The sequence below is a fragment of the Temnothorax curvispinosus genome, unplaced genomic scaffold, assembly GCF_003070985.1.
Source record: "Temnothorax curvispinosus isolate PA1 unplaced genomic scaffold, ASM307098v1 QBEX01007309.1, whole genome shotgun sequence".
In the NCBI taxonomy this organism is placed as follows: Eukaryota; Metazoa; Arthropoda; class Insecta; order Hymenoptera; family Formicidae; genus Temnothorax; species Temnothorax curvispinosus.
In genome coordinates this window covers 289,684-309,686 of record NW_020217089.1, presented here as the reverse complement: position 1 = coordinate 309,686, position 20,003 = coordinate 289,684, and the positions used below count along the sequence as shown (strand labels likewise).

Sequence of the window (20,003 nt, the reverse complement as noted above, 5' to 3'; positions counted from 1 at the left end):
GTTTAATTTGCAATAAGCTTTTTATTTTCAATCGTTTATAACTCAGGAACTATATGCACCTCGAGGTTATCGAGAAGGAAAAATTCAACATTTGGTAAAAGACATTTACGATTATATGGACATGATCTTACAGAATTTAATAATAAATATATTATTCATGTATTATCTGACTCAAAGAAGTGCAACTGACGAAAACGACTTCTCAATATTAACATATGAACAAACACATATTTATGATCTACAATCTTCCTGCGGATATTTTTATTCGCGAATTTTTAAAAAGAAATATGTAACAATATTACGAGTCTATTCCGTGAGGCACTTGTATTTACGCGACATAGCTATCAAAACATCAGAGATTGACATTGTAGCCAGTATTCGGTGATCTTTCGAGATGGCAAAACGGTATTTTCGCTTATCTATCTCTGATAATAACGACTTTTGTGACGACATAATTAATTGCTGCACAGAACTGTATTTTAATCAGCACGTATAATATACAAAGTAAGTTAAAAAAACAATAATAATTATTTTTTTATTTCTCGTTGAAGATATATATAGAAATATATAAAACGTTATACAAATAACAATTTTAAAAGGCGAAATAATATAGTCCTCTTGATAAAAGTTGGAATTATCTTTCTTCTCTCTTTCTTTTCTCTATTCTTTCGTTTTCGTATATATAAAAATTAATATTAAATTTCATTAACTTGTACTGCATTGCATTATTATTTTTCTTTTTAACGAAAAATTACAGACACCTAAAGCGAGTATACTGACATGGAATTCCCAAAATTGTTATTACATATCGGCCATATATTGGTCGTAGTCACCATCTCCTGTATCGCTGATGATTCAGAAATCATCCATCGTTTACCCAACAACACAGTACCAGTTATATATAACATCAGTTTGATCCCACATCTCAAAAAAGGCAACATTACTTTTCACGGTGAAACCAGTGTTATTATCAATATTACTTACACATCGTCAAAAATAAGCTTACACTCGCAAGAATTAAAAATAAATAAAGCGGCGACAACGCTGATTAACGGCACTATAATATATAAACCGAAGCAACATATTTATAACAATGAAACAAATATATTGACGCTACATTTCAACGAAGTATTGTGCAGCGGTATTTACATTTTAAAAATGCAGTTTGTTGGTAATTTTCCTAAGGGTGATTTTCCAAAAAATGGCTTTATGAAAATTCTGTACACAGACCAAAAAGGAGACAACACGTAAGCAAATATTGGAAATATTAAAAATATACTTATAACATAAACGTTATTTACCACAGCCCTTATTTATTACTTTTGCTTATTACCTTCTTTTACTTATTACTTTCATCGTTATCAATCTATAACACATAGAACTCGACAAGACATCTAAAACATGTAGCTACGTAATTATTAAAATTTCCATTTTCCAGTATGTAATATTTGCAAGAAGTGCATGCAATGTTTAAAAGAGTTTAACTTCAGTTTGAAATGACACGGCATGGCAATATATGTAGTATTTCTGTTTCTACTCTCAACAAAATAATTATTATACATATAATATAATAAGAAATAATAACTAATGATCTCTATAATTCTTATGTTCTACTCGCCATGAATGGTGAATTTGTCGTTATTTAAACAATTTTATTAAATTACAGATTGGCCGCAACGTTCTTCAAACCAAATAGCGCCAGACGAATGTTTCCATGTTGGGACGAACCAGGGTTAAAAGCTACCTTCAGCATCTCCGTCATGCATCGTCAGGAATATAAAGTAATGTCGAATATGCTGGTGCAAAAGCAGTACAACGTAGGAAATGGCATGATGTGGACACACTTCCATCACACTCCTACAATGTCCACTTATCTCGTGGGAATTGTGATTGTACCTAATTTCTTTCGCGTTGGAAACGCAGTCAGCGTGTGGTGCAAATGGTCTTTGCAACCGCAAGCAAGATTCGTGCGTACTATTGCCGAAAAGGTCATGCCGCTGCTGGAATGGTATACCGACAGATTCAAAGGAACAACAAAAATAGATCACGTTATGGTACCAAATTATCCCGTCAACGGCATGGAAACTTGGGGACTCATCATTTACGAGTAATATACATAATTAGAAGGATTAGTATATACATAAGAAAAGGATTATAATATTAAGCTATTAGAGCTGGCCAATAACTTTTAGCATTCAAAATTTGATAGTTGAAAACACGTGTGTACTTCACGGATATTCAAAAGATGCATATTTTTATTCTTAGATTGTCTTAAACAAATTAGCGTATTTAATTAATGTGTATGTTACCCTTTTGTTCCATCCCCATATCTTTATGTACATACATATATCATACGTGTACAAAACGAAAGAATTTCAAACTATCTGTCTAAGTTATTCACGTAAGAAAATATAGTTACTTGAATATAAATACTGTAGTTACTTGGAAACACATTAGACTGTATGCCAGCGATAAGGAAAGACTTTTCTTAATTACATTTTTGTGTATTATATTATGTTATGTCTTTCAGCGAATCAAAAGTTGTCTACGATGAAAGCACAGATCCCACATTTCGGAGAAGAGAAGTAGCGTCGTTAGTAGCAAATAAACTCGTACATCAATGGTTCAGCAATTACGTCACCCCATCTTGGTGGTCCCACGTGTGGATAAGCGAAGGATTTGCTGCGTTCTTCGAGGCGTATTTCCTCAACAAGGTTGTTTAATATTACTAATGCAAGTTACTCATTAACTAGAGAAATACATTTCAATCGCTAACAATGAGATCAAAATAAAATCGATAAAAAAAAGTATACATATTTTCATATTTTCTTAAGATGTATCAAGATGGAACTGAATAAATAATGGCACGTTCTCTTCAATCTAGAATTATTAAAGAAGATTGTAACGCGTTTTTCTTTTCAAATAATTATGCAAACAATTTAAAACAAATTTTTAATAAAATTGGAGAATATTTTTTTTTTAGCATCTGCCGCGTTAAATATTTGCCACTTTTAATGTTATATTTTAATATTCCATTCATATTTAACAATCTTAGGAATATAACTATAATAGTTTCATTAGAATCAGAAAATATTTTATTTTTTTTACAGCCGCTATACTCAACAATTAATAATATAATAATATTCAAATTTCGAATTTTTATATTTTGATTTCATATTCGTATTCCATAATCTCTAACATTTTAAAAAATAATTAAACTAAATATAATCTTCTAAAAAAAGATTAGACGCTAAAAAAGGATTAATATTTTATCTAAATATATCATAATAAAAATTATAACAGTAAAGTTTTTGGAAGCGGTAGACAAACTAGTTTATATTCTTAATACAAACTTTTCCTCAAATTTCTATATTCAGTCATATCAGAGGATTTTTTTCTGCAGATATTTGAAGACTGGCGGACAATGGATTTTCTCGTGACTGAACGCATGCACGATTCTCTCTATTTAGATACTGGCTCTTTGGATTCTATTACATTGAAACTTCACAATACTTTGGAGTACAATGAACTCTTCGGTAACGAAGTTTTTAACAAAGGTAAGATTATGAAAATATAATTAAATTATCGTCTGGTAAATACCTTAATGCAGGCAGCACAAAAAAAGAGAACAGACGGTTAATAGCAAACAAATTCTCTTTTTGCGCAATATATTTATATATATCTTAATTTTATCCATATAATCCACTTTATGTATATTATTAATCGGTAATTTATGACGCGATTTATCATAGCTCCAGCAATATTGCGCATGTTATATCATGCAGTAGGCGAAAAGGTATTTCGAAAGGGTATCATCACATATTTAGGCAAAAAGTAAGTGTGTATAATGTCGTATAAAATAATTATCACATATCGGAATATTAATCCTAACTAGCAACACTTAATTTCGAATCCTTAACTCGCCACACTCCGATCAGCGAGACCGCTTGACTTTGTCAATTGTCACATTGTCGTTTTCATTCTAATTAATATTTTTAGGCTCGTACTGTAACTAGAATTAAATATCATAAATATAATATGTTTCTTGTATTTGCGTTGGAAAATAGTATGTAATCAAAAAAATGAACCAATGCTACTGCGTTCAATATCCAATGCTACTCGTTAGAGGCCATATATTTTGTTTCTTAATTATAATTTGACTAAGCTAGTTTCAAATTATATTATTAGTTTCTAGATATGTATTAATTAAATTGTACAATAATGCTTACGTTGATTCCATAATAGTAAAATAGACATATGTATTATATGTATTATAGCTAATAACAATGTTATTTCTCAAATTTAGTTCATTTGGGTCGGTCACTTCTGATGATTTGTGGAACGCCATGCAAAGTGCTCTACAGATGGCCCCTTATATCCCTTATATGCATGAACAACAAGATTTTAAAATAAAAGATGTGATGGACACGTGGATAAACCAAAATCGTTATCCTGTGCTAAATGTGACGATAAATTACGAAACTGGCGAAGTAGCAGTAACACAAAAATGTTTCCGCGCAACTAAACGTATCAATAATAATGAATGGTGGATACCCATGACCTACACCGACCAGAGCAATTTGGATTTCTCCCGTACTATGCCCAATAATTGGTTAGGACCAAATCAAACTAGTAGAGTGGAAATTAATACAAGAGATTGGATTATTGTTAATGTACAACAAACTGGTATAAATTATTGAACATTACGTTCTTTTATTTATCTTATTTGTTCTATCATTACGAAGGTTTACATCATTCAAGTTTTTATATATTTGTCCATTTATAGAGGAAAGTACTCGATTATGAGATACCATATCTATTTTGTGTGATGCCGGAAGTCTATGGGCAGAATTGAAAAATATAGTAAGTCATTTTGAAGGGAATTTAATAAGCTTTAAGATGCTAAAATGTAAAATTTAATTTAAATATTAATTTTGCTGAAAATTAGAAAAATGTAAAAAATGAGCTTTCGGCAAAATCGCAAAAGTGTGCTCCTAATATGAGAGACCCCGGGAAATCGCTAATAAAGTGCAAACTACATCAGTATTACTATTAAAAACCTTTATTTAATGTTTCTCAAATACACATGTGATGCATTGCAGAAGCATATTTGCAACAATCGTAAACCCACTTATACTCAATATTGTACCTAATCTTCCCCCTCCACCCTTTCCTCTCAAATCAAGGTCAGCACAGTCTTATAAATTCGTATAAACCTTCCCTTAGTTAATATAGTATTTTCTCTTCTTTTATTACTATACAATAACTTTCATACTCCAGCAACCCAGGAGTACCCTGAGTATCTCATGTTACGAGCACCACGCCTTGCGGTTTCACGATCACCAAATCTAATCTCTACAATTGAGCAACTTAACATATCCCGTATTTTCCTATTAATACGACCTTACTCTATCACTGCATGCAGAACTTATTGCCAAATATTTATTAATTATATAATAAAAAAGGTTTAAAGACTCATATCCATGGCACTTGACAACATCCAATTTCAGAATTTCTTTATCTGCAACGACTACACGCACGATCAAACAATGAATTTTCCACTAAATAGGTTTTACCCCAAGGGCAATAAGTTCATGGTAGAACCAACAGATAGGGCCTATTAGTTTAGCAGAAACCTCGCTGTCGCATATTAGGAGACTATCTCATAATAGGGGACTTTCCTCTATTATAGCTTTAAGGAAATTCATATAATTCATATAATAGCTTTAAGGAAATTCATATAATTATATTTTTCGAAACCTTGCTAAATATTTTATTAATGTATTTTTTCTGTAATATTTGCAAGTTACACACTACATTAGTTTGTTAGTTACGATAAAATGGCAGTATTTGGAAATATATCTTGATAATTTTAAATAAGATCTAATAATAAATTTAATGGATAATTCGACAGCATACTGTCGTGTCTATTACGATACTACAAATATGGAAAGAATCATACGTTACTTGAATTCTGAAGAATACACGAAAATACATGTTCTCAATCGTGCTCAAATTGTCGATGATGCATTTGCCTTTTTGCTGGAAGACCAATTAGATAGTTCCGTATTTATGAATCTTATAAGTTATCTAAGACGAGAGAGAGATTACGTGGCATGGCGTCCAATGTTCCGAATTTTAACAGAGTTATCGAATTACTTTTCACTGCCAGAGAGTAAAGATTTCAAGGTATATAATGACAAATTTTATAAATATAAAAATAATGTTTTAGTTTTATAGTTGGATCTTTAATTTATCCAGTCTATATATAATACACATTCTCTACCTTATCAAATTATTATTGCTTCGCAAATAATATACTTTCAAAGGTAGGCATTATGTCTGGTATTCATAGTCGATGCTTATATTTAAAACCGTCTTCAGTACAATTTTAAGATGTCATGAACCAATCTTAATCTGCATTAATATAAATAGATGGGTTTTAATAAAAGTCGGACGCAAACTCGCCGATGATTTTTATGATAGTGAATGTTTTAACAAAGCACTATACATATATAACGAAATATGTATATCTGTATATGAATCACGTCACTTTGCATGTACCAACAAACCAATATAAAATTTAACATTATCTTATGATTTCTAGTCATACATATCAGAAATTTTCGATGGGCTTCTTCAGAAGATAGGATACGAAGAAAATCCTAATGATGACGATATCACAAAGATGCTAAGGCTAGATGCCACGAAATGGGCATGTACCGTCGGTCACGCGGAATGCAAGAGAAGGGCTGCCGTTAAATTGAGCGAACATCTCACAAATCCTGATACCCACAAGTAATTTCTTACGATCTTTCTATGATCCCGATTATCTCATAATTTGTGTTTTTGTATGTGTGTGTTGCGAACGCATGCATATAAAATATGGCCAATTTCTTATTTATTCAAGTCTTCGAAATCAGACATTCTCTTTGTTTCTCCTTAATTTCAATTTTTGTTCTAATCTCTAATTAATAAAATAAATATGTGAAACAAGTAAAAATATATGTATAAAATAACAAGTGGCGTTATCAATGAAATTATCTTTCATTTATTTATTCAGTGTAGCGTAGTCTTATGGTCACATGGCAAATATAGAGATGATAGAGCAACGCACGGCAGGAACTTAATTTTGCAGACTAAGAGATTACCTAACCTAACAGAACAAAAAAAAATACAAAATTTGATATAATTAAAAATGTCGGCTATATATATAAAATACATGTACCTCTTTTCTATATAGACATATATGTTTTAGAGTTCCACAATGGTGGCAAGATTGGACGTATTGCTTTGGTTTGACGGTAGCTAATAGGACTACTTGGGAGAAAATGATAGAACTATATCAGCGAATATCTGATAAGAAACTTTGGAAAACATTGAATTGCGCTGAAAATCCTAATATCATTATCAACTATTTGAATATTATAGCATCGAATACTACATTATTTAACCATATAGATCATGCATTTATCTTCAATTTAATTCTTCAAAACCATGCACGCAACGATTTGGTCCTTGACTACATATTAGAAAATTTTGATAATATAAAACCCAGGTAATAACATTTCTTTTTATAAATATATATTCTATTTTCTTTAAATAAATTTATCGTATACATTAATTATGAATATGTAATTTTGCTCTTACAGATCACTTCCTACCTACCTAACAATACAAAATATTATTTGGAGTGTTTTTTCTAACCAACAAATATCCAAGGTAAATTTTATGATTCTTGATTCATATTTATACTTTTTCTATTAATAATATGTAAATATACATACCTTTTTAATTAATAGTCAATTTTCAAGAACATTTATACATACATAATATATACACTGAAAAAAAATACTTAAATCTAAGAAAATATTTTTTCACATAGTACCAATGGCTTATTTACTTAATATAATCACATATTTATTTAGAATTAGATATCTTTACTTAAATTAAGTAAAAATAATATATATAAATTAAGTAAAATAATAATTTATTTAAATTAAGTAAAAATATATAATTCTAAATAAATATGTGATTATATTAAGTATAAATAAGCCATTGGTACTATGTAAAAAAATATTTTCTTGGGTCTAAGTATTTTTTTTTCAGTGTAATATATATCTTTTGCATACAGAAGACAATTGTTTACAACATATATACCAGTCAAAAGTATTGTATCACTATATGAAAAGAAAAGTTGTTATTTTAATGAAGAAAGATGTACATAAATGTTATAAAATTTTATTTTAGTACTGTTATTTTATGCTTTGATAGTAATACTTTGAGAAAAAAAAAAACAAAGATCACAAGAATTTGATTGACTTTTGAATAATTATCATTGATGACAATTTGAAACAACGCAATTAAGTCATTAAGATCCTTGTTTTTTCTCAAAATATTTCTATCAAATCATAAAATAACAGTATTAAAATTTAAAATAAAATTTTATAATATTTATGTATCTTAATGATTTAATTGCGTTGTTTCAAATTGTCATTAACAATAATTATTTAATTCAATCATTGTAATATTTGTTTTTTTTTCTCAAAGTATTCCTATCAAAGCATACAATAATAGCACTAAAATAAAATTTTTTATCCTTTTCCATATGCGATCCAATACTTTTAACTGGTAATGTATACTTCCGCAGCTGAGGGATTAAATGTATTTTTGTGCATAACATATATATTTATTGTTATTATTATGTTAAAAAATATTAAATTTTATGGAATCGCTGCATAAAAATAAGTTATTATTAATAAACATCTGCAACTAATATGTTTCAGGTAAAAAAATTCGCAGAAACTTATTTTCATCAAGATTCAGACACATTGTTAACCATTATAAACACGATAAAAAGGCATAAAAAGAATCTTAAACAGTCCGTGGATACTTTTACAAAGCATTTTGGGAAACATTAATCTCAAGTAACCAATTGATTCGATCAATCAAAAATACCAAATGTGATGCAAAACTCACAATTACCTATATAATTTTCAATGTAATACTAATTTTATTTATTAATATATCGTTTTTGAATAATTTTTTATTTATTTTTGATAATTTCCAATATTTTTCAATATTTTTATAATATGTAGTATTTTATTAATAGTCTGGAAGCTATTGATAAAATCTTATACGACATATTAATGTCCTATAATTGACATACTATTTATATGTATTAGGTTTGATGTTGCTTGATATTTTTCGTAAAATATCTTTTGTTTCTTCTGTAAGACAGAAATGATCGTTACACAAGTCTAGTTTTGTTATCAAAGAAACTTGCAAGAAATTATAGTTTTATTGAACGCAAGATCATTAGCTGTAACAAATAATAACTCTACGTTACTATTATGACTTTATAACTATCATGATTACGTATAAAGTACATTTATAATGCAAAAAAATAAAATTCTGCTAGATTCTGTAGAAAATTTTGTAGATATCACATTCTTGCGTCAACAGTATAAATTATTCTCAAACGAGCTGATAAGTATTAAAAGTACATGTAGAAAATGCAAATTTTAAAAGTAAATTATTTATTAACCATTGTTAACGTAAGAATATTTAAGTCGCTTGTAAAATACTGCCTACATTGTTAAAAGTTAAAGGATGAAATTTAAACCAATACCTTGTGTGTTAAATAACATTTTTGTTATTTTTAACTATCATGTATGTCGAGATTTATTACTTTAACACAAAACAGTATTATTTTGACTCGATTGGGTAATTTAGTTAAATTAACGACTTTGAATTAAATATTATTGCGATATCAAAGTTTTTAACTATGATATACAATTTTATCCATAATATACCGCACAAGACACTATAAAGTCGAATGTGATTCAATATATTTCGCCTCTAATTACACCTGCAATTCGGTCTTTGTATTATAATGTAACTATTTTTCGTATAGAAATGACAACGAGAGAGAGACAACAATATTTATAAAATAAATCCTTTGCCTTTAATATAATTACAAATCTATATTACCTGATTACTTAAAAATTTTTCGACGTATATTCTTCATAGTTACTAATCGATATAAATTGTATCTTATATGCATTTTATGTGAATTATCTCACATTATATAAAATATGTTTCAAGCAGCCAAGATCTCTCAGATGCAGTAATATATCAGCAAGTATTTTACATACTTCGTCTCCACCGTCATGCTTCTTTGCACATCCCAATGCGCCTAGACTATTCATGTCTTGTACTATCGCTTCTGGTTTGAGATATCCCAATATTGTCGGCAAAAAATGGGATACGACAATAAAACCGAAGAGAGCGCCCCTCCTAAAATCGTCCAATAGAGCGTTATATGAATATTTCTCAATGTCTTGAACGCCAGCGTCCAGCAAATACTTCATCAGCGCATCGCGATAAGCCCGCATGATGTCGAAAAATTTCTCTCGTATCTCTTCATTCCAGCAACAGTTGTAAAGATACGTAGAGAGATCGACGACGAGCGTCGAATATCTAATAAGCGCGAAATCGATCAGCATCGCGCATCGTCCACCCTCATCCGCCTTGAAGAAAATGTTGCTCAATAGAAAGTAGAAAGTCGCTGTGGCACATATGGTGGCCAGAGGTTTAAGCGGTTATACTTATAAATTATACTTGTCGTAAAAATTGTTTTGAAGAGGCATTTTAAAGCTAAGGAGACAATCTTTTTATAAAAATATTTTAAGTTACAAAAAGTTGCAAAATCCAATTGTTATAAGTAATTGAAATGTTTAATTATTTTTATTATATACTCTGCGACGAGCGCAAGGTTGAGTATTTAAAAATTAAATGCATAATAATTATAGTGTAATTTTTACCAAGAAATAGCAGACAAATTCTGCCAATATTTATAGTAGCTTTTATGAGTTTAGTTTTAGAACAGTATAAAAATAAATTTTTACAGAAAGCTGTTTTAGAAACTGTTTTTATTTTAGTAACTGTGGCTAGAAAAAGTATCACAAAAGATATATTTGTAAATAAATTCTTGAAAGAGACATACGGTTGTGGAAAAAAATATCAAAAATTTACTGACAATGTTACTAATGTAGCTTTTTTGCAGTATCTCGTCGAACAATTATTTTAAATAAAAAAATTACACGATCACCCAAAGAAAGTCAAATTATGAAAAAGAAAAAGAAGATAAAACTGCGTTCGAAAATAACAAAATTATAAATAAATATAAATATTTTGTTTTTATTAAACATTAACTTCTTTTACAACCTAATTTACCAGATAATTTTTACAAAGTAAGTATAAAAATTTAAAAAGAAAACGTAAGTAAAAAGTAAATTGAGATATGTCTTAAACTAGTAAACAAAAACCATTCAAATTATTAGCGGAATGTATAGACGGACACATGCGGATACCTTTCCTTCCATTGATTAACCAACCGATCGCTTATTTTACAGTATATGAGATAAACCTCTTGCAGTTTAGGACATTGTTCGAAAATAACGGAATATTTATCAGGTGTATGAAAGTTCACAAAATCAAAATATAACTTTTTCAAGTTTTTGCACTGCGCTAGCAATTCTAAATTGTGACTAGTAAGGTAAAACATAGACAAATACACCTCTTGCAAGTTTTGATAAGAGGAAAGAAGTCTAAATAAGCTCTCAACTGGATACTCAGATGAGTACCCAGATGGGTTACATCCGCTTCTGTAACAAAAATGATATAATTAGTACAGTACTTTAATTGCAAAGAGAAAATTCATGTAACTTTTTAAAGATGCTCGCAAGAGAAGCAAACAAATTTCGATAAAGAATACAATAATATGTATTTTAAAAAAAAATGTAGCACACATACTTACAGATGCACTTTTCGTAAATTCTTACAGTTAGTGAGAGCATTAATACCCTGAGATGTAAGCTCACGTGCGTCCAATGGATTTATTACTTCCAAGTTACGACACGAATTTCCCAACTCTAGTACAACTGCTTCTGTGATTGTAGCACTCTTATAAATATAATGTATGGAATGTAACTCACGCATCCGTTGATTTTTTTGCAGTATTTTGCAAAGACGTTTAGGTTTTATATATGTACTACAAAGGTTTAAAAGTTCCAAACCTTTCAGCTTCTCAAGGTACGAAAATCCTTCGTCGTCTATGTAACAACAATAACTTAGATCCAATTCTAAGAAAAATTTGTATTAGATATATGCAATTTACTCATAATCTTAACAATCATATACGCTATACGTATACCATATACATACCTTTCAAATTTTTGCATATCTCTGAAATTTTAAGTAAGACTTGATTGTCAACAGATTTGCCGCAGTCATATAGTTTTAAGTGCGTTAAACGCATGCCGCAATTATCAAGAAACTTACTTAAATCTTTAACATCAAATTTGCTTGCTGTAAGATCTAACTGTTGCAAATATTTACATCTAGGTGTAAAATAACAAAACATATCGCAAATGTATCTATAAGATACACGTCGCATGTTTAAACGTGTATAAAGTTTAGGGTCTCGTATTAAATTATTGAAGTACCAATTTACTCTACTCACACGGCATAACGTTATCAAATCTAAGTTTTTAAATATCTTTAGTAGTATTTCATCCTGTAAAAATAAAATATAAAACTTTAATATTCGAGATGACATTACAATAAATATTATTGAGAAATAGACTTCTTAAAAAATACTTTACAGAAAGAGTAGACAAATTACAAAGCTCCTGGGATTTATCTGAAAGTATTTCATCCTGTAAAAATAAAATATAAAACTTTAATATTCGAGATGACATTACAATAAATATTATTATGAGAAATAGACTTCTTGGAATACTTTACAGGAAGGGTAGACAAATTGCAAACCTCCTTGGATTTATCTGAAAGCATTTCATCCTGTAAAAATAAAATATAAAACTTTAATATTTGAGATGACATTACAATAAATATTATTATGAGAAATATACTTCTTGGAATACTTTACAGGAAAGGTAGACAAATTGCAAAGCTCCTTGGATTTATCTGAAAAGAGTTTTATTTGCTTTGCCCAATTAAAAAGTGATTTAAAGAAATTAAAAACTGATTTTAAAAAATCACTTTTTAATAAAATATGACGCGAGTTCTTCTCTCCATTAGGTTGCACATAACCAGGTATTATCTTTTGAGATATCTTTTTGTGCTTTAATATTATACTCTTATAAGTATCGCTGCAAATGTTATCGGAACAAATTTATTTTCATTATTAATAAAAAAAAGGATTTACATATTATCTAATGTCGACGATAATAATACCTTCTGCAAATAACACAATATTCAGGAAAATTTTCTTGCAGATGAACTATATCCAAGTGTGCACTTTTTAAATCTGCTGTTAAATTATGAACATCGTCATGGCATGAAGAGAACATGCAGTTTATTCTTTTTAACAAATTAGTTAAGCTTTCGTTAGGATTTCTAGAAAGGATCAATTCTGAAGTACCGATGAGCATCACAGCATCTAACTTTGTGTAAGAGAACTGTAAACTGTTCTTAAATACTAGTTTGAGCATTTTGGTTTTAAAGTTACATGGATGCGACAACGGTGGAGAAAATAATCTTGATGTCAGCGGTACAATCTTAGACCATTCATCCCACAACTTGAACCACTGATTATTAGAATCTTGAGCCCAAATTTGAATTACGTTTCCAGGATTATGTATTTCATAAATAGAGACTCTGATTGGATATACAGCTTCATGAAACTCGATATCTTCAAAATAGAAAATATAATTATACTCTCTTTTCAACAAAAGCATATCTTCTTTAACAATATCTTATTTGTTAATTAAAATATTACATACTAATATAATTATTTTCGATCGGCGGTATATAATTCCATTTCCATATAGAAGCAAGTCGTTCAGCAATTTCTTCGTTTTGTTGCCATGGAGATATTGAAATATCTCCGACATTATTATTATTATACGTTTGTAATGAAAAGTCAAAAGGTGTCAAATACTACAAACACTTATAAGTTTAAATTGCGATTACTTTTTACGGAACAATAACATATAATATCAGGAAATACACATACCAACGTTTTTTTTTTATTAGGTGGCCCAATTATGTCAGAGGCAGTATAAAATATGCTTAAATTGTTGTGGTCTTTGGAAACAAATCTTTTCTTCCCATATTGATAGATGAAATCAACGCTATTCTCTTCTCCTACGGATACTCTGCCGACATAGGGGTACCGACTGCAACTCTCGCAATATAAAGATTGATTGTAGGATGTCATACTTCTCCCTAAAAAACAATAAAAAAATATGGAGAATAATAATCCTTGCTTTTGTAGTATATGCTACAATGTATTGATAAAATATCATATATTTCTATAATTATAGTGGTAAGATTATATAATCTAAGTTTATCCTGCTTCTATTCACGTTGCTAGTACTGTCATTATTACATATTCTGCATGTATATTATTAAATAATTAATTATTTTAAACAAAATAACAATTTTAAAAAATCTTTTTAATATAGAAAAATGTTTTTTTATAAATCTAAAATATCACGAACTTTGTGCTCTTCTATCACCACGTGGCACACGTGCACGAGCACAAGAAAAAACCAAAAAAATTACAAAATTCAGATTGTCCACATTTTCTCCACTTACGCTTAATTTTTAAATGACAATAAAGTTTTATTCTACAATAGTCGTAAGAGTAAATGTAAGGCGTAAACCGGTAAACAGTAAGCTATATATTGACTAATAAGATTTTTACAATCCAAGAAAATGTTTGGTCATTTTTACTGCTTACGTCTTACCGCATACTCTTACGGCTATTGTAGAATAAGCTTAAGATTTTCCGAAATGTATTATTTATCTTATTTAAAAAAAATGTATCTTTTATTTCATTTTCCGATACACGTTGTAGTGTGTTCCACCACGTGGTAGATGTTTTACCACGTGGTAGAAGAATATGCGGCATACACGCGTGCACAAACACTAAAGAAAAAAATTGCAAAATTTAAATTGCTTACGTTCGCTACACTTACGCTACTAACAATAAGTGACTAAAATTTTTCAAAATGTATTTTTTAATTTATATTTTGAGACTAACCGTTTAATTTTGAATTTTATTATTAACTTATTTTATTATTACTATTAAATTATTTAGCAATTATTATTGTACAAACAACCTTCACCCGACGCGGCCGGGTCTATAGCTGTTGGGGCTCTAAATTTAAAATTTATTACTGGGCGCCAACCAATTTTTATAAAATTGGTAAAGGTATACATAAACAAATAAAAACTCAGGGGTGGATAGTTGGACAGACCCTCAAATATAAATCGAGCGATTACATTACGTTTGAGTTAATATTGTTACGTCCTGTGGACTTCGCGATTTCCTTCTTTCATAAAAACCTTTCGTAAGATGTTTTTCTAACAGAATTATTTTTGGGATGACGAAAACCGAATAATATTTGTCGATCGGCAGGCAGGTTATTGATGATAATGAATCATCATTCTTTCCGACATCAAATCAAACAAATACGTATATTAATTGTGAAACTTGTACCGCCGGTCAATAGCCGGCCAGATCGTCATTCCCAGGGAAAATTCATGAAAAACACTTGACGCCAGACAATACTTAACAGATAAAACGAGGCGATAGAAATTTCGAGATCTAGCGTCTCGATCCGTGAAAAATTGTGAAACCTGCGCCGCCGGTCAATAGCCGAGCGGGCCGTTATATACATTCCCGGGATTTGCCTATTTCTCTATTGTAATTATACTTTGCTAAAATTTTATTAGATCTTTTCTTTTAATAATAAATGTCCAAATGCCCTCGTTATTAATAAATATATATATATATATATATATATATATATATATATATATATATAGGTATATACATATATATGTGTGTAGGTCCAGAGGTATGTTCCGGGACTGTTTACGTTTTTTGAAATGTACAGTCCTGGAATATAACGCATATATATGTAGTCAGATTCAAAAAACTGTCCCGAAAATTGCCGTAGGACATGAATTTTTTCCAGGACAGTCCTGGAAACTGCCAAATGTCCCGGAATATACCGATATCAAAAATAAAAGTCCCGGAACATATTTCCGGACCTACATATATATATATATATATATATATATATATATATATATATATATATATATTGTAAAATGAATACCATTTATTTCATAGAATAAGACCTCGTCCTCATCAGCTTCCTTGCTCTCTCGAAAATCGACCACGGTCCGATCCCTGGTTATATGGATTAATTTCCTTGACTAAAAATAGGACCACGAGTGCACGAAATTCACAGTAGGCGTATATAATAGCGTCCCTTCTGGACATTGACTCATGACTGGAGTTTCCCGAAACGTGCATTCGTCTCGAGGCACTCGTCTTTTCCAGCGTGCGCCCGAAATACGATAAGATCTCGTTACGTCTTCCTATCTCCCCTCCTCTAGATAGCCCTTTCCTTGCTATTCTTCTAAACCTAATATTCTACAAATTCCGGAGCTTGACGTAACAATATATTATAATTCGTTTTACAATTATTATATTTCGTTTATAATTTGTCTCAAGTAGGAGAATACAGATTAAATAATATATATTACTTAATTACAATACGATTGCCGATTATACAATTCCTTCTCGACAGATTCTTACTTACGATCACAATCGCTTTCACAATGTACTCATCGCCAAATAATCGACGGTACAATTACAGCAGGTGAACGACGACTTATCGGGGGAACGACTCCCGGAATTACAGTGGAACGCAGTACGGCTTTCCGGAGAGTGAATTTTCCGGCAGTCTGGTGCTCCGGCAGAGGTCCAGCGTGAGCTGAATAGTTAGCGCGTGAGTATCTCATAAATTTCACCGGTGAGCCGGTGGCTTAGGTCGCGAATATTCGTAGCCCAGTCAATAGAGCCCGAAAAAACCGCTGAAATGGAATTAATTCCGGGAAGCGATTTTTTTTCTTTGACTGTTTTGGAGGGTCATGGGTAGTCTAAAACCGGATTTTCGGGATTCTAACCCTGGAGCGTTAGCCGCCATTTTGATTAGAAGGGTGATTTTGTAAATATCTCGCTTATTTTCAACTTTAGAGTGAAAGTGGTAATAACCAAACTTGTAGAAAATTTAATACTCTACAATTTTAATTCTTATCATTTTTTACCTAGGATCGATATGTTGGGTCTTAGATTCGAAAGTGGGGGGTAAAATTTTTTTTTTTTTTTTTAATTTTTTGAATAAACGCGCCATAAACTCTACCCCCGTGGTGATGTGGAAAAGATGTTTTTCATTATACCAAGTAAATTCAAAAAATAAAAAAAAATAATAAAATTTTACTCCTCCACTTTCGAGTCTAAGACCCAAAATATCGATCCTAGGTGAAAAATAATAAGGACCAAAATTGTAGAGTATTAAATTTTCTACAAGTTTGATTATTACCACTTTCACTCTAAAGTTGAAAATAAGCGAGATATTTACAAAATCACCCTTTTAATCAAAATGGCGGCTAACGCTCCAGGGTTAGAATCCCGAAAATCCGGTTTTAGACTACCCATGACCCTCCAAAACAGTCAAACAAAAAAAATCGCTTCCCGGAATTAATTCCATTTAAATGTCTCTATTGACTGGGCTATCGGGCAGCCCCGTTGGCTTTCTCCGGGGGCAGCTGCTTTGGCGTCCTTGTCCGCCTTGTTGGTCGAGTCTGAGTGCGGTTAATATCGCTATCTCCTTTTCGCCTTTAGCTCGCACGGATTGTTCCCTACCGATAATCTATTTACATCGTCCACTTTAAATTTCGTGTAACGTTTCCTGCTCGCCTGAGTCAATTTAAATAATTAATCATTTAAGTATTATTACATACGGTATTGCATATTATACAGAACATTTTAGGTCAGGTCGTTTTAGATATCGATATTATACATGTTATATGGAACACATTATATAAAGTTATTTCAGGTATCGCATTTAAAGTATCGGTATTACATATTGGATAGAATATAGAATAATAGAATAATATCTGTATATAGGAACTCCCGACGAGTCGGATCGCGTCAATGTTGAGGGGAATATAATACTGTTACAAATTAATGTATCTTTTATCTCATTTTTTGATACAGGTTAGGACAGCGATCTAACAATAAGTCGAACAAAGGATCACACAGTGAATAAAGAGAATTACCGGAAATTTAACTTGGAATTGAATCAAAAAATTAATCAGAGAAAATAATTTCTATCGATTGTCATACTATCTTACTGCGTTTATCAACAAGGCAGTCTTGATCTTCTCTGTGTAAAAGAAAAAAACCATGAAAGAGAACAAATGTTGGGACATGCGGTTAGTCTTCTTCTTCTTCTTTTATTTTATTGGCTCCTGCCTCTTTTCAGAGGACAATACGGCCAGCATTTGCCACTGTTTGTTTAACAAAGTCTGGAACACGTTAGCGTGACAAAGTTTAAATGGAAATCACTGAAAGTCTGAGTGGGGATCAATGCAGGCAGTAACAGTCGCAATACTTAAGGCTCCTGGTCCCTGAGCCGAGAACTCTGCGTTGACGGTGGCAACGTACCGTCGCGGCAGAAATCAGAACTTTCTTCTCTCACTCTCTCCAATGGAGAATTCTGTCTTGTGACATGTTGACAACCTATTTTGTTGTGCGTGCTATTTCTTTATTATTCGCTCTGTGCTTGTGCTCTAATGTTTAACGTATTCGTGAAAGTCGTAAAATTGGCCGAAAAGTAAGATTTGCATGCGGAAGGAACGTTTTCACCTCCTTTCGATAGTCGTTAAACGGCTGTTTTTCCCGTACGTTTATAGGCTTCGTTTTATGGCTGTTTGTTTATTGTCGAGGGAAAAGGGTAGTTTTCGGCCAATTTCGGAAGTGTTCTGAAACGATCTATAGTGATGTTTTAATGAAATGTCTTTTTATTTGAAAATGGCATGCACAACAAAATTGGGTGTTTTCCTCGCCTCGATAGTAAGAATCCAATATGGCCGCGGTGACTACCCAGGAACCTTAAAAAAATTTTCCTTCCGGACAAAACACGTCCGAACCGGTCCGCGCACGTTGAGCAAATAGACATGCGATGGAGTCCGCATGTGAGACTAAATCCGCGAAGCTTACCCAATGTCAATGGTTGGCTAACTGATTCTAAAATAACGAATTCAAATTAACACAGTACTTGACATAGACTTATAAGTAAATTAAATTATAACTCAAATAATTATTAGGTTCTTGATATTTATTATATCAAAATTTTTTACTCTTATTAATATTGAAATACATTTGCACCGTAATGAAAGATGTATTAAACCAAAAAATTACACACATAACAAAATTTAAACATTAAAACTCATGCAGTAAGCCAATTGACCGAATAGAGCCTAGAGTTTTAAATTGTAGCCTTGTCTTTTTCACAATTTCCGATTAATTAGCCGATTTTCTTCCTGCTTTAACTGCTTACGTTTTTTCATGTGCTTCTTATTGGCCTTATATTCCAAAGGAAATGAAGAATTAGTAAGATAAAGATTAAAGATGTCCTGTAAATATTTACATACTTTTCTATATATTCCGATAGAAAATTCATTATTTCTAACAAAGTAAAAAAAGTATAATAAAAAAGTATAAAAATAATATGGTTACGGAAGAATAATGTGTACACTTTTTTTATAATGGTTGCTCTTTTACAAATAAAAAAGTAATCAGTATTAATTATTTACTTATTTGGTATCAAAGTCATCTCAGCCTTCCACTGTTCTACCCAGTACACATCCTTTTCTGCAAGGACCAACGTTACATTCATCGTACGTTCGTTCATCAAGACCGTCATAACGACTATCTTCTGGTTATCCTTAAAACGTTTAACATTCTCGCTCTTCCAATCGGACGTACTGTGACATTTGTACAATTTGACGATATTCTGTAAATCATTTGTCGCATCATTACCATTATCACGTTTCAAGTTCTAGTTTATTTTAATACCGAGTGATTTTTTACACTCACATCGTGCGTCACA

At 30.9% G+C, this 20,003-nt stretch overlaps 1 protein-coding gene across 1 annotated transcript; it reads left to right on the top strand.

Annotated features, from left to right (window-relative positions):
- Positions 1-1,158: 1,158 nt before the first annotated feature.
- On the top strand, positions 1,159-8,921 carry LOC112456922 (glutamyl aminopeptidase-like). The gene is made up of 11 exons (XM_025019735.1): positions 1,159-1,247; positions 1,667-2,107; positions 2,531-2,714; positions 3,404-3,557; positions 3,753-3,834; positions 4,307-4,686; positions 5,915-6,066; positions 6,608-6,798; positions 7,259-7,558; positions 7,653-7,722; positions 8,787-8,921. The coding sequence occupies exons 1-11, from the start codon at positions 1,159-1,161 to the stop codon at positions 8,919-8,921; spliced, it is 2,178 nt and encodes a 725-aa protein (XP_024875503.1).
- The last annotated feature ends 11,082 nt before the right edge of the window (positions 8,922-20,003 follow it).

Bases quoted from the DNA above. Each gene is read 5' to 3' on its own strand.
- LOC112456922 (XM_025019735.1), top strand. From the start codon at position 1,159: ATGCAGTTTGTTGGTAATTTTCCTAAGGGTGATTTTCCAAAAAATGGC. The intron at 7,559-7,652 runs GTAATAACATTT...TTGCTCTTACAG, and splicing joins TTTGATAATATAAAACCCAG to ATCACTTCCTACCTACCTAA. The intron at 7,723-8,786 runs GTAAATTTTATG...AATATGTTTCAG, and splicing joins CTAACCAACAAATATCCAAG to GTAAAAAAATTCGCAGAAAC.